Genomic DNA, 15564 nt, shown 5'->3' with positions numbered 1-15564 from the left:
AAGTCTCTTATCTTTACTTGTACTATTGGTTAATGTTGAAAGGTTAGATATCATGTCTGGCCAAACCAGAAGACAGTAATGAACTAGGACAGAAGTAGAGGACTCTAGCTGTGGGTTTACAATCTATAAGGAAAGGGGCCAATAGATGAAGAATGGAGCTGCATATATTATTGGGAATTGAAAGTCATTCATAAAAGGTAATTTTTTTTAAGGTTTTGAAAATAGGAACAAGTCACTACCACAGCAGGAGAATCCAAATCTTGTGAGAGATTACACCTAGAGCTGTACTAGATGTATGAACCAGATAGATTATATAGAACTTATATGTAGTTGTGATCATTCTGAGCTGAAGTAATTGGGCAGTGGATGGAATCCCCCCAGATCTACTATAATTCTACTTAGGTAAAAACAATACAAAGTTCTGCTTTACATTTCGAGACATCCCCGTTTTTCCAACAAAGCACCCAATGCCTTGAAGGGGTACACCTGTCTTAATTTGCACCAACAATCAACCACCGCTGCCCCCCCCCAACCATGCAGATGTAAAATACTTTATACTCCTGAACGATTCTACATGAAGGCTTTACTACAAACAGGTCATGAAAGGCCAACAAATGTGAAACCTAATACATGGTGTCTTTATGTGTTAAGGCTTTCATGCAGGTGTGACTTGTTGTAACGCATGTTCTGCTTTATGATAGATGAAAGTGCTAACACGCACACTGCACGTCACTCCTCTGTATATGGCCTTATAAGCTTCCAGCTGCAATGTATTTTCCATATGTCCCCAGTCTGTCACCAAATATCATAGGTTACTCCTAGCAATTTCATATACGCACATGAAGAGGAACTACAGAAGGCAGAAATCATTGTCTGAATGCACCGTTTTATATGGTTGCTTCTATGAAGGAATACATCACAAATAAGATCATAAATGAAAGCATGTATATAGAACGTTGTTTGCAGTGGATGAAATTAAAAGTATATCTTGTAGGGTCAACCCAAAAAAAGATAACATTGTTTTGCTGAAATACATTTTGCATACAATATACAAATACTCTTGATGTCCTGTCTACTTAAAGTTTTATATTTCCATTAGTACATTCACTTCTCTTGGACTTCGTAAGGAATTTTGGGGACAGCTATCATAGTGGCAAACTAAACTTATATATATATATATATATATATATATACATAATCAAATTCAAAATGCAGTCCAATCTATAGGCAGCATAGAAGATGAACTGATTGATTTATACTGTTGCTAGAATATTTCCACAATAAGGGCTAAAACAGATGGCTATGGTCAGTGGACCATGGACCATGCGCTGGACAGATTTCATGGATTGACCACAGTGTTAAGGACAGGATTCTGTGCATCCTAGAAGCATCAAAGTGCAATCATAATCAGAGTTCAGCAATGTTGTTTTGTGTTGGTCCTTGAATTAGGACTACTGCTATGCACCTTGATTCATTAACCGACCACAGCCATGTGTTTTGCCCTGACTTGTCATTTATTCATTCATTTAAACCACTACTCATTCTTTTCTTAAGAGTCAAGTGGGCAGTGTCACTAAGTGATCTACACCATTATAATGGTATAATATAGGAGTGGCTGTCAATCATTGAGAAGTCCAGGATTAGCCGAGGTTTGAAATGACAAAATTGAATACATCTTTTTTTTTCACTAACCTGCTGGGCCTGCATTTTCAATATGGCAGGTGCCATGGAATTACACAGAAAACGGAGACAGAGAGAGAATATGTCACTAACTTGTGGAATATATCCTGTTATATGGCCGCTGTACGGCATACATATACAATTACTGTTTGATGATATTAGGCACCAGTAGACATAAGACAATACATAGGAGCTATTGAAATCAGTCTTTTCTCCAAAGTGGTAGCTCTCTTGCAGAAGCTTTTGTAATGAAGGGGTATACTGTATGTACAGTGCTATTAATCCATTCAGGCATCATGTGCTGTTTACAGAAAGCAATGTATAGACAAATGCTACAGGACAGGATAATGTATTGTCTTGTTAATATTTTACTTGAAAAATATTCAAACAATTCAATATCAATATCCTCGGCAGTTGTTTATGATAATTACACTGCTTTCCTCCTGGAAGGTTACTTTGTGGCTAAGATTGTTTTTATCAAGCTGAACTTGTTAATTGTCTTTGTTTTATGTAACGCTGATTAATTAGCATTGTTAATTGAAACAATATTTTCTATTATGAAATTCGTCTTTGCAGTCAGAACTTCATATTTGGACTGCTCCCCGGAGACTAAGGTTAACCAAGTTAATTTCACCCCCCTCGCTAAGCTATTGAGGAAACTATATGCGACGTGTGAGTCTCATTTTGGAAGAGGAAGAGAAGATTTTCCCCCGGCAGCTTTGGAAACATTAATAAATCCACAATAAATAAAATCACGTCTAATACCATAACTGGTTTTCCTTGGCATAGGAAAGCTACAGGCCACATCATGATGTGAAATAGCTTCAGTCTGCAAAAGCATCACTCCTATTGCTAAATAAACTTGGCTCGCTACAATTCCTGTGTGTGAAGGAATTAATACAACCCCCCTCAATGCAGTTTAATTAAATTTCCTCACCCTGTATTTACTGTACATTGGGACTCTTTAGATGTTGGTCTTGTAAGTTTCCGTCTCAAAAGCCATTTATTTATACAGATTTGGTAACTATACCGCCCACTAAGTTACCAGAAGATAATTCCTTAAAGGAAATCTACAATCAAAACCCAGCATTATAAACCAAAAATTTACTTATTTACTTGTAGATACGGGCACCATTACTGCGGTAATCCTCTTATATTTGTTATACATGGCCTCCTTCCTTTTAAAATCAACTTTTAAATTCTGTGAACCAGAACCAAAAGGGCTTAGTGGATTTACCAGAGCCCCTCTATGCTAAAGCTTCACACACTGTTACACTGTTTCACCCTCATTATCTTCACCATCAGCACTCCCCCTCACTCTTCCTGATCTTACTACAATGGAGGAAGTTTCAGAACAAAGTGGGAATGGTAAGTGCTGCTACACAGTGAAACAGCCTGTAAAGCCACAGTGTGGTGGGCCTTTGGTAACATCCCCTGGCCCCTTTAGGCTCACTTGCATTATTTTATAACTTGATTTTAGAAGGAAGGAGTCCTTGGATAACAAATATAAGATTAGCATAGTCACAGTGCCTGGATCTATAAGTAAGAGCCCCTTATTTATCATGATGCCTTTAAAACTAACTATTAAGCCCACCACCTGTGACATACATAAGGTATCAGAACCAAGATTTTTTTGGTAAGGAATGGGGTCCCTTCTATTAAGTTCTGCAGCTTAAGGACCTTTAAAGGACCTCAAATGGTCATGGAAGTGCTTTTATATACACTCACCGGCCACTTTATTAGGTACACCGTGCTAGTGCTGGAAGCATTCCTCAGAGATTTTGGTCCATATTGACATGATGGCATCACACAGTTGCTGCAGATTTGTCGGCTGCACATCCATGATGTGAATTTCCCGTTCCACCACATCCCAAAGATGCTCTATTGGATTGAGATCTGGTGACTGTGGAGGCCATTTGAGTCCAGTGAACTCATTGTCATGTTCAAGAAACCAGTCTGAGATGATTCCAGCTTTATGACATGGCGCATTATCCTGCTGAAAGTAGCCATCAGATGTTGGGTACATTGTGGTCATAAAGGGATGGACATGGTCAGCAACTATACTCAGGTAAGCTGTGGTGTTGCAACGATGCTCAATTAGTACCAAGGGGCCCAAAGAGTGCCAAGAAAATATTCCCCACACCATGACACCATCACCACCAGCCTGAACCGTTGATACAAGGCAGGATGGATCCATGCTTTCATGTTGTTGACGCCAAATTCTGACCCTACAATCCGAATGTCGCAGCAGAAATCGAAACTCATCAGACCAGGCAATGTTTTTCCAATCTTCTACTGTCCAATTTCGATGAGCTTGTGCAAATTGTAGCCTCAGTTTCCTGTTCTTAGCTGAAAGGAGTGGCACCCGGTGTGGTCTTCTGCTGCTGTAGCCCATCTGCCTCAAAGTTCGACGTACTGTGCGTTCAGAGATGCTCTTCTGCCTACCTTGGTTGTAACGGGTGGCGATTTGAGTCACTGTTGCCTTTCTATCAGCTCGAAACCAGTCTGCCCATTCTCCTCTGACCTCTGGCATCAACAAGGCATTTCCGCCCACAGAACTGCCGCTCACTGGATGTTTTTTCTTTTTCGGACCATTCTCTGTAAACCCCAGAGATGGTTGTGCGTGAAAATTCCAGTAGATCAGCAGTTTCTGAAATACTCAGACCAGCCCTTCTGGCACCAACAACCATGCCACGTTCAAAGGCACTCAAATCACCTTTCTTCCCCATACTAATGCTCGGTTTGAACTGCAGGAAATTGTCTTGACCATGTCTACATGCCTAAATGCACTGAGTTGCCGCCATGTGATTGGCTGATTAGAAATTAAGTGTTAACGAGCAGTTGGACAGGTGTACCTAATAAAGTGGCCGGTGAGTGTACATGTTTGTCATATAGGGCATTACCACGCTTGGGTGGTTTGAATGGCCATGGACCCCTGGAAGCCTTTGGCCCCAGGTAGCCACCGAAATCACCCATATTATAATCTACTTGTGTGTACCACATGTGACTATGGTCTGCTTATCCTTATGTGTCCTCAGCTGTAAAGAAAGCCACATTCTCAGCCACATCACCAGTATTTAAAGAAATGTGAAAGTGTATGTTTTTTGGCATCGTAGTCTATAAACTATCTTGTCATAAAGTAATTTATCCATTTGCTGCAAAACTCCTCGTTGTGACCCACACCCTATACTGTTTTATAAAATTTAGCTGTGGCTTATAGTGAATTTTGTATAACCATGTTTTATCAGTTTGTTGTGGAGTTGTTGGGAATAGGTTAAGCACCAACTTTTTTGTCTTATAAATGAATACTAAACACTAAAATTTAATGTGCATTATATAATTTGTTGTCTGTTTGTGAAATTAGGGAAGGATTAGTTTGACTGATTTCGGTCTATGTAAAAAATACAGCATTTCAATAGCTATTAAAAATTCAGCAGTACATGGAGATATGATTGTATCCTGTATATACAGGCAGTCCTGTGTTTGTTCTTTAAAGGGTTTTCCCACAAAACAATTTAGGCCCGTGGCAATCTCTGTCAGCTCCACAAGGATGAATGGGGCAGGCTGGCCGTGCGCATGCGGGGGTCTCATCATTGTGGTAAAACCCCTTTAAGTTTAATTTGTATGTAATTCGGAACAGGTATATATTGTAATTGTAACTCCAAACATTTTTTTTTGTCCTAATGTGTCTGCTTAGAGAGTCCCGCTCACACCCTGGAATTTTTCACTGACCATCACTGAGTGATAGGAGCTAAAACAACAATAAAACTGAGTAAAATTGTAAAGTAAGGGGTTAAAAATTATCTTTGTTGTGTAAATATCACTAGGGGATTGAGATTTGAGAATTTTCTTTCATGGGCAAATGCCTTTAGTTATGGGACCAGGGGGAAAGAATTGCCTGGCAGTTTATTGGTGCTACTATGAGGATGACGTGGTTGCATCTTACCATCCTCTAAGTAAATATAATTTTTCTTAAAATGATGAGGTGATTGTGGTTATTTTTCTTTGCAGAACATATTTGTTCATGAATCCCTGAGAAGAAAAACAGATAGATCAAATAATGCAAATTTCTATGTCAGTATTAAGATTTGCATCCCCATTGTGCTGTTCTTAGCTGGACCATATTTGCATTGGTGATGAAGACTGGAGCAGAAGGAAATCGGTATTAATAGTTTATTGGCAGTTTAATGTCTTGGCACCTACCCTACCTATGAAATATAATAAACAGGCAGCTGAGTGATGCAGAGCCGCTCAATAACATTTTCAATCAAAACCTTTCAGCAGATTGCAGGGCGACCTTCCTGTAGGACCATTAGCGCTCCCCACTTAAAGGATGACAGCAACCTCAGACAGGTCACTTAGGGTTAGATTTAAATAAGTAAATTGGATAATTATGTTACATTGTACAGATCCTATCATTTTGAAACAGATTTATTCATTGAAGCCAGCTTTATGCAAAGGCTCAAATAGCAACTCCATTAACCACAAAATAATAATAATAATAATCATCTTTATTTATATAGGCTGTCTAAGCACTCTAAAAATAAAGTTCTTTTTGGGAATCCTCTTTTAAGCAACGCTCTGCTGTATGGAATTGCCAGAGGTGAATCTATACTTTAAGCGTCTACTAAAAGCCCCATACAATGCTGTAAAAATTGCTGGCAGTTGTCGTATCGCTTCAATCTGCGGAAAGTTAATATTATAACTTTAACAGTGACCAGTGCAGCCTGCTTAGAAATGGTTAATGCACAAGAAGCGCCAAGAGTGTGGTTTGTGTTTAGCCTCCGTAATTTCTGCATTTAGTTTTTCTAATTTCTGCACTGTGTACCTAGATTACATCTAGATAAGCTACAAAGGCATTCAGGAAGCAATGGGGGCAGGTTGTGGTACTGTCTCCACTGAGAAACAGCTGTTTGCAGGGTGAAGGCAAGAACAAGGGAGTGAGAGCTGAGCCAGGAGATGATTTTAAGGTCAATCCTTTCCTTTGTATAACCTTGAGACATAGGGCAAAAGGGTGAAATGTAAGATTGTCTGCACATGACCCCTGTGGCTACAGTTATCCGTGTCTTCCAGAGATATCAAAGGCATGGAAATGTTTTCTTCAGAAATTACATAGTAAGCCATATGTAACCCATACTATACCATAGAGGGCTATACTTGGACTGTTTGCTCTTGTCATTCTGGCATCGAACGGTCTACAACTGTTTGTTCCCTTTAGCAAATAATATGCTTAGAATGATTTTGATGACTTTACCAAATCAGTGACCATTTTAAAACATATTTTTAGTGAAAGGGCTTATTAGCGGATTGAGGTCCTCCGCAGATTTCAGGAATTATTCTTCATGTCACGGAGTTCATATCAGTGCCCTCAATTACATATTTCTAGTGGTTTAGGGGGGGAGGGGGTGAAAGTCATCAGGTCACCCCTGGTCACTTGTATGATTATGGGGAATTAAAACTAGCAGCGTGGCAGTGTACAGAGCGGGCAGCTTCTCCCATACCCGTGACGCCTGTTCTCCTAATGACAGGACTCAGGATGTCCCAGTGTACCAGCCAGACTATATGTGTCCAATGTGGGCAGCAGAGGCCACACTTATCTGAATGGCTTCTACCGCACAAATGACAGGGCTGTGTGATCCCTTCTATTCCCCATTGTAATCTTTCTTCTTAAATACATTGTAGACATCTGAAAGGCAACAGTCTGGCATCACATCACATACATACTTTGTAATCTTCTAGTGTCCACACTGTAAGTGGCAGGGCCTACAGGACACATGCTATTTATGTGTCCTACTATATAAATACTATATATTTGTTGGCTTATATTCTTATCACATCTCTAAATACTATATTCAGCCATTAATATTTAAGTTTAAATATGGCCATTTGGTGCCCCACTGCAATTGCACCAGACATTTTTCTACATATGTTTACCATATAGTATATATTTAGGAGCTGCCTGTAAGATGATCATCAATGAAGTGAATAGACTTCTACATATGGTAACCCAAAATGACCCACCAAATTTTATACTGAAATCCTCATACATATATGTTCATGCTCTCAATACACATGTACACTAAAGCCATTTCAGGACCTTTGAAGGTACTCCAAATGTCCTGAAACTTCAAATTGAAGGCTTGTAGGGGCTATAATATTCATACAACCCAGGGCCCATGGCAGTCTTTATCCACCCCTGGCTGAGACAGACTTTCCTACTAGAATGTCATTAGTAGGGATAATGGTGCAACTATGGATTTCTATGAAATCATCGTCTTCCAAATTCAGATAAAAAAATTTGGAGCTGATGTCAGTCCTGTAGCTTTTATGGGATAATTAACAAATATTAGACGTATTAGAATTTATTGATATATTAGCGCTTACTGACATTTCATTATGTGTATAAGTATATCCTATTATCAGAATAATATCTTCTTTTGGCCCTATGGAACCTCTGTCTCACCAGGTCCTACTGCTTAGCATCAGCTATAATTTAGTACCACCCTTGATTATGTCAACGCTGAGTTTTGTGAACATGATGTATACATATGTAAAAAGGTTACCTTTGGAGACCGCGGTCCCTAAATATGTGTTTCAAAGGGATCCCATTTTTGCCAAAGGATGAAGCTGAATTTATCACTAGTCATTTCTAGAAGTGTTGTCTAGCTTAAGCCTACTTGGCTTATATCAGGGATTTATCATGTTTTAAAAGATTGTTACGCTTTTAACCCCTAGTAAACAATATGAGCAATATTATCCCAACACTGTCTCCATTTCATAAAAAACTTGTTGAAAAGCAATTATTAACTGGTCTTGTGTTAAAACAATATACCAGTCGCCATGAGCAATATATACAATATTAAAGGAAAAATGGACCTAGGGCTGGATAAAATTGAACACATATTTCCATGTCTGACTTCCTACCATTTTGCACGCTGCTATTGATTTTTTCTTACACGCTTTTTTTATATTGAAGGAGGTGGTTTTATTTTCCTCCCTCTGATAGAAGCCGCAAGGAGAAATAGTAAGGAATAAAAAAAAGAATAGCAAAGTAATATTAAACCTGCCTGAAGTAAAAATGTAATGTAACACCTGTACTCAACAATTTCTGCTTGTAAATATATATATACTTCTATTTAATAATACACAGACTCTCATGGGTATTTGACCTCCAAAGTTCGAGAATCACAGCGATTAACCAAGCCCTTACATGGATTTTTTTCTACTTTCTTTACTATAGCAATAGACACAACATTTACTATGTGTTCCAACTGATGTGTTTTAATTAAAAGAGATTTTCTAACTGGAGGATGTTCATATACCATATCTATCATGGGGTATGTCTACTATGTGTTAGCCTAAAATGGCAGAAATGGAAGATTGACCTTGGACACAGCAGTTATAGTAGTACATGCTATTTTGTTATCTATGAGTACTGGTTTAGGTTCACTTCTAAAAGACTGTTCAAGAATGTAGTTTAAGTGTTCCTACAGATAGACTGTATTATTATTATTATTATTATTATAGATAAGGACATTGATCCATAATTAGGTATGTACACATATAGGAAATGCTCTAGGGTGGCAGCTTATTTAAGTCTCTTCAGTAGGGTGGCATCATACATTTTGTATTTCTTTGCTTAGTAGAAACTTTTGTGTTTTAAAGGACACCTGTCATCAGGTCTGTGTCACTTGTCCTGTCACCTCTACCTGTTGGAGCACCTCACAAGGAAACCATCCCAGCCTTTATCTAGTCAGTTACATTAATCATTATAAAATCATCGTTTCTTTATTATGTAAATGAGGCTGGTCACATGGTCAGAGGCAGTGATGTCACCCCTGTTACCCCTCCCCTCTCCTCCCCCTGCTCATGTCTGTGTATAACGTATAGTAAAGCATTGCTAGTGTATGTGCTGCATCTGCTGACATGCTGCATCATCCTAATACACAGAGACACAGACATCAGCTACACAAGTACCTGACATGTTCTGCTATAACATGGCTGCCTGGAGCTGTTGTATCTCTCCTATACACACACACATGCACACACAGGCTGCAGGAGGCGTGGCCACCAGCAATCACATGGAGCAGCCATTACATTGAGCAGCTGTCAGTCAAGCACTGGGGGTGTGGCTGTACCTCCCACTCATGAATAAGCTGGACAGCTTGAATATGCTACTGACTCATTGGACATTTCACGGATCATTTGCATACAGCTTTAGGACCTCATTGCTTAGGTTTACAGGCATGTAGAGGGACAATGAAGGGATAGGGGCAATGCTTTCTAATGGCAGTTTATGAAAATATATTTAGTTTAGTGGGGTTATTGTGCATGACGGGTTCTCTTTAAAGAGCATGTGGCCAGTTATTTTACTATGCCCAACAGAGAGGAGATGATAAAGGGAAAGAAACTGAGCTATGATATATTTATTAATCTATGATATATAGGGGCTAAAGTAAAAAGAAGACTAGATCATCCATAAGTATATTGAATATATAATTTACTGAGTTTAATGTGCTATTCTGAATGTACATTTTTTACTTAAAAAGGACATTTCACCAACTCCCACAACTGTTGCTCTTTCCATCATTAAAGGGGACCTGTCAGATAAACTAACCCACACTAACTAAATATATCTTCGAAAACTGATATTATATAGCAGAAAAACTATCCCTATATTGTTCCTCCTTATGCCTGTAAAATTCCACAGTCTGTTCATAAAGTTAAGTCACCATCTATTCACAGTTATATTCTTCTAGCTTAACCACACCTCAAGCTTTCTGATTGACAGGGGACCTGCTTTCTCTTCAATTGAGTGAACTTCCCTCTTCTACATTATTCAACCCTCCCTCAGAGAGACGGTGGCTGTGTGTGACTGGCGTGCTAAAGAGAAATCAGCTCCCTCATTCAGCTCCCCTCCCTCAGGTATTCTCTTCAGTGAGTCACAAACAGCCAGAGTCTTTCTCATTCCTGAGAGAGGGAGGGATAAGCTGGAGACCTGGCTGAGCAGGAAGGACATGTATATTCCAGACTCAACTCAAAGGAAAGACTATGATCAAACTCCCAACTTTATGAACGGACTGAGGAACATTACATGCATGAAGAGGAACAATATATAGATAGTTGTACTGTTGTATAATTAAAGTTTTCAAAGTTTAGTTAGTGTGGGTTCTCTTTAAGAAGATATTGATACACAGTTGGAATTTTGTTCTTTGGTCCCCATCATGCCCAGAAATTCAGTTCAGATAGGTGATCTTATGTCAAGTGTGCAGTGCCAGGCTTTCTGCATTAACCCCAGGTAGATCATTTGACAATAAATATCCTAATTGTCATAGTTCTGAAATAAACTTCACTGGCTGGAAATGGTGGTGGCCAAAGCAAAGATTTGAAATGCGCAAGGAACTGGTGGATCGACACTTATTAAATGCTTCAGAGAGTTACAGTTGGTCTTCCAGGGTTTTCTCAGATTTAGAACAGGACTAGAAGCAGTGCTTTATCTATTCATAGGTTATGTTTGGTATTACAGCTTATCTGCCTTTTTATATTGATGTACATCCTTAATTTCTATGCATATCGTCTTGCTCCAAGCTATTGTACTTGGAGTAGACATACAAAGTGTTCTGTAGTACAGTATTACCACATATTCTTGCTTCTATTTATAAAGCATAAAGTCTAAAAGTAAAACCATTATGTGGCTTTATTCCCATTCTACACAAAAATGACAACCAGCTCTGGTTCCTGTTCTTATTGAGGGTGGCATATTTCACCAGACGACCACCATGACGTGTGTCATTGTAGACAAAATCTGTTAGGGAATGACCATGTATGACTGATGTCTAGCCAAAACCAAGTACAATTTAAGACTAACAAAACTAAAAGCTTTCCAGACATTGGTTTTGCTGGACACGCACATTCTTGGTCACCTGAACTGTACTCATATACTCCCTTCAGAAACAATGGGAAACATCTCCGAGGGGTTTGGTCACACAATGTGTCAGTAACCCCTTCGAGCTCCTTATTAATTCCTTGTCTGATAGAAAAATACCACTAAACTAGTGCTTATTACATGTAATCCAGATCACTGCCATAATGATACACTACATTATATACTTTCCTAAACTCGTTCATTCAATATCTCACTTCCTTCCCTGCAGGCAGTGACCATTATATTTTACACATGGATTCCAGCTGGTTTCCATTCTCCCCTTCAAAACATATTTGAACACACAGAGATTGAAGGCGAGACGCTTTATCTAATGTAGTCGACTTTTTGCAAACAAGCCGATACTCTTTCCTACTCACATGTTTTATTAATAGTGGTTGATTATATCAGGGAATGAGTACAATACTTCACTAGCAAGAAGGTTTTTATGTGCTCTACAGGAATGCCTGAGCTCTAGACTCTCAAGCAAACAGTAGTTCAGAAAAAAAGGCAATTAGATCACACAAGGTATTTGTCAGCAAAAAGGAAAGCAAGGATCATGTCAGTACAGTAGACAGTGTAACTTATTAACCTCCTGTATATGCATGAAAGGGTGGTCCAATTCCTTGAACTTCTTTACAAAATGTTTAGAATAGTAATAAAGAACAAACTTCTATCTTAACTGCCCCCTCACCTATCACTTTACCGCTTCTTCAGTTCTCAGTTGTTTTCATTGCCTCAAACAATGATGTTTCCAGTGGCCGATTTACCCGAAAAGCAACCCAAGTGGTTGTGGGGAGATATAGGTGGTGACACTGTATTTCAGGATGCCAATACAAGCTCTGGCATAGCATGGAGCAATAGACAACATGCTCTTCCAGTCACTTTGGAGTTATGCATTATGGGTTGACCAGATCTAAAATCTACCAATGGATGTTGGGAAATGAACATGTGACCTCTGCTATCAGAAGTGGTTGATCGGTTAAATATTATTTGTTTCTTTGATCGAACCCTTTTAGACTATTTTATGTTAAACCAAATAATAAAATGTCACTTAAATATTGAAATTAAAGATTGAAATAAAAATATCGTCTTTTAACAGGTACTACTTGGACAACAAGCCCAGCAAGCCAAAGAGAGCTCGCCTCCAAAAGAAGAGACCCCACCAATTCCACCTCCATCAGAAGACAGCTGCACCAAAAAGCCACGGTCTCGAACCAAAATCTCATTAGAAGCACTAGGAATCCTACAGAGCTTCATTCATGATGTGGGCCTCTACCCGGACCAAGAAGCCATCCACACACTGTCAGCGCAGCTAGATCTGCCTAAACACACCATCATTAAATTTTTCCAAAACCAACGCTACCACGTCAAACACCATGGAATACTCAAAGAGCATCTTGGCATAGCAGTAGATGTGGCAGAATATAAAGATGAGGAGCTTCTGACAGAATCAGAGGAGAACGATAGCGAGGAAGGCATGGAGGAAATGTATACAGTAGGACAGAGTGAGGAAAGCAGTGTCAACACCAAGGCTAATTTATCCGAAGTGGATCAGAGATAATAAAACTTGCCGCCGTCATAAACAACAACAGCAATACAGATGTGCAAGAGAAAATCACTCCTATTACTTGTAATGTACTGTCTCTGCCCTGAGAGCGGGAAACACTGAGTTTTGGGTATTGCTCTCTTGAAAACTTGCCTTGACACTTGAGTGTACTGACATCTGACTGGAAGAGAACTAGTAGAAAACTATATCTTCGATCATCTTGCACTTACAGTGATGATTTAAGTAAATTACAGGACCTCAAGATTGATAAAATCAATGAAGGAAAGTATTTATATATCTAAGTATACATATGTGTATCACTCTATGCATATGTGTATATACATGCATATATGTGTGTGGTATACATACTCTACGTGTAGTATGCATACGCTCACATGGGCATACATACTGGGAAGCACGGGAAGCAAGCATTTCATTCCTAACATACAGACTGTGAAATGAGTTCCTTACAGAAAAGACTGGCCTATGTATTAATACCACTTTGCCGTGAGAAGCACTAGGTTTCCTCAACAGACTGCCTGCTCTCATCGAGTGGTTATTTTTTTTCCATGTTTCTTTTATTTTTCTTGTGTTTATTCTTGATTTATGTTTTTTTTTCTTAGTCTCTGCTTTTGTTCTGGCCGCATGGTGGATAACTTTTATTTAAAGGTATGTGTTTGAAAGTAAAACTTTAAAACTGCAATAAAAATATATAATATTACAAATGCATCAAAAAGTTGTTAATGCTTAAACATCAGCAACAGTGGTGTAAAACACATGTTTCTATTGTGTATGCAGCATTGGGGGAGTTGTTTTGTTCTCTGTCATTGATGTGATGAAATACAAAGTAAAATGACACTTGATATCCTTTAGTTTTGCTCACAATTATTCAATTTGCTATTTTGTACACTCACAAATATTGTACTCCAAGGGAATTAGTCTTTAGGATTCTCTAATGATAACATATGTTTTAACCCTTGGAAACCATCCCAAATTATAAGGAAAAGAGATGGGGCTGGAGGAGTTTTCATGCAATTGTCTCAAGTCTTTGAATCTAGAAAAATCAACAAGACAGTCCATAATAATAATTCCTTTATTTATATATTTAGCGCACACAGATTACGCAGCGCTGCACAGAGCTTGCCAGATTGGTCCCTGTCCCAAATGGGGGCTCACAATCTAATCAACCTACCAGTATGTTTTGGAGCGTGGGAGGAAACCCACGCAAACACGGAAAGAACATACAAACTCTTTGTAGACGTTGACCCCGAGATTTGATCGCAGGTCCCCAGTGCTGCAAGGCTGTAATGCTTACCACTAAGTCCCCGTGCTGCCCAATACTCATGACTGCAGATTCACTTGAAGCAGAATCATCTTCATATTTGTACTTCTCTCCTGGTCATGGGGCTTGATCATTTTTGGGGATTTCTATATGACAATAGTGCAAGTCACATTTCACCCTTCTCTGTATTTTGGTTAATGGAGAAGTTATTAATTGACCGATATTAGGACCCTCCTAATTTTACAAACAGTATAACTATTCTATTTACACTGTGCTTTGGTACTCTAACACACAACATATAGGGGGGATTACTACGCCTTCTCTGCCAGATTTTTGGCAAAAAAAAGCAGGTAATAAGCCTGATCCCCACCAGTTTTTCTGCTTTTTCACCCTTCACACCACATTGGGCATGCCGGGTGGAAAGCATTTAAGGCAGGGAATGGGCCAGCCTGCAAAATATACTATAGTCTCCACGGTATGTACTACATGCTATGGGCAAGTTAGGCCTGGTCTAATTGCGTCTGATCTGGCAGAGAAGGGTTCTGGTTCTTTTAGATCCGAGCCACTTTGTGCTAGAGTTGGAAAGATTTAGGCAAATGTGCAAAACACCAGTCTTAATAAATCCCCCCAATGTCTTTGAATGACAAGCTGAAAGCAGGGAAAACTTTCAGATTTCCAAAGCACAATATGGGAAGATTTATCAGAAGGGTTGCAAAGTAGACCAGTATAAAGTTAGGCCATCACTGGATGTAATGCTGGATGATAAGTCTGGAATAGGTCTGTCTAGTTGTACTTTGCACTATCTAATAGTAAGTTTAGATTACTCCATAATGGACTTTTTCCACAAAATCACAATCACAAAGGAAAGATGAAAGAGGCATTTTTATCATGTATTTATTCAGAATATTTAATGCAATCTTAAGATTCCTAAAAGGTGTAGGTTGCAGTGTCAGATGGTGTCACTAGATTTGAGATCCATAAAGGACAAACTGCTGTAATTCAGATGCCACTAAACCTGATAATCTCTGTCCAGTTTGTTGCTCCAAGACTTGGGAATGCGTAAGAAAGAACGGTTTACTGTCCTTGGTTTCCATAATGCAACAGATATGTCCCAGGGCCAAAAATAAGTCT

General features: G+C 39.0%; 1 protein-coding gene across 5 annotated transcripts in view; it reads left to right on the top strand.

Moving 5' to 3' along the window:
- Nucleotides 1–13969, top strand: part of SATB2 (SATB homeobox 2) — a 136361-nt gene extending 122392 nt beyond the window's left edge. For all 5 annotated transcript variants that reach the window (XM_072121252.1, XM_072121253.1, XM_072121254.1 and 2 more), the window contains one exon: nt 12705–13969. In XM_072121252.1, coding sequence (XP_071977353.1) covers nt 12705–13166 — 462 coding nt within the window. In that variant the 3' untranslated portion in view covers nt 13167–13969. The remainder of the gene's footprint in view (nt 1–12704) is intronic.
- The last annotated feature ends 1595 nt before the right edge of the window (nt 13970–15564 follow it).

This window comes from Engystomops pustulosus, chromosome 8 (assembly GCF_040894005.1).
Source record: "Engystomops pustulosus chromosome 8, aEngPut4.maternal, whole genome shotgun sequence".
In the NCBI taxonomy this organism is placed as follows: Eukaryota; Metazoa; Chordata; class Amphibia; order Anura; family Leptodactylidae; genus Engystomops; species Engystomops pustulosus.
The sequence above is the reverse complement of the archived record's forward strand: the minus strand, read 5'-3'. Positions and strand labels throughout refer to the sequence as shown.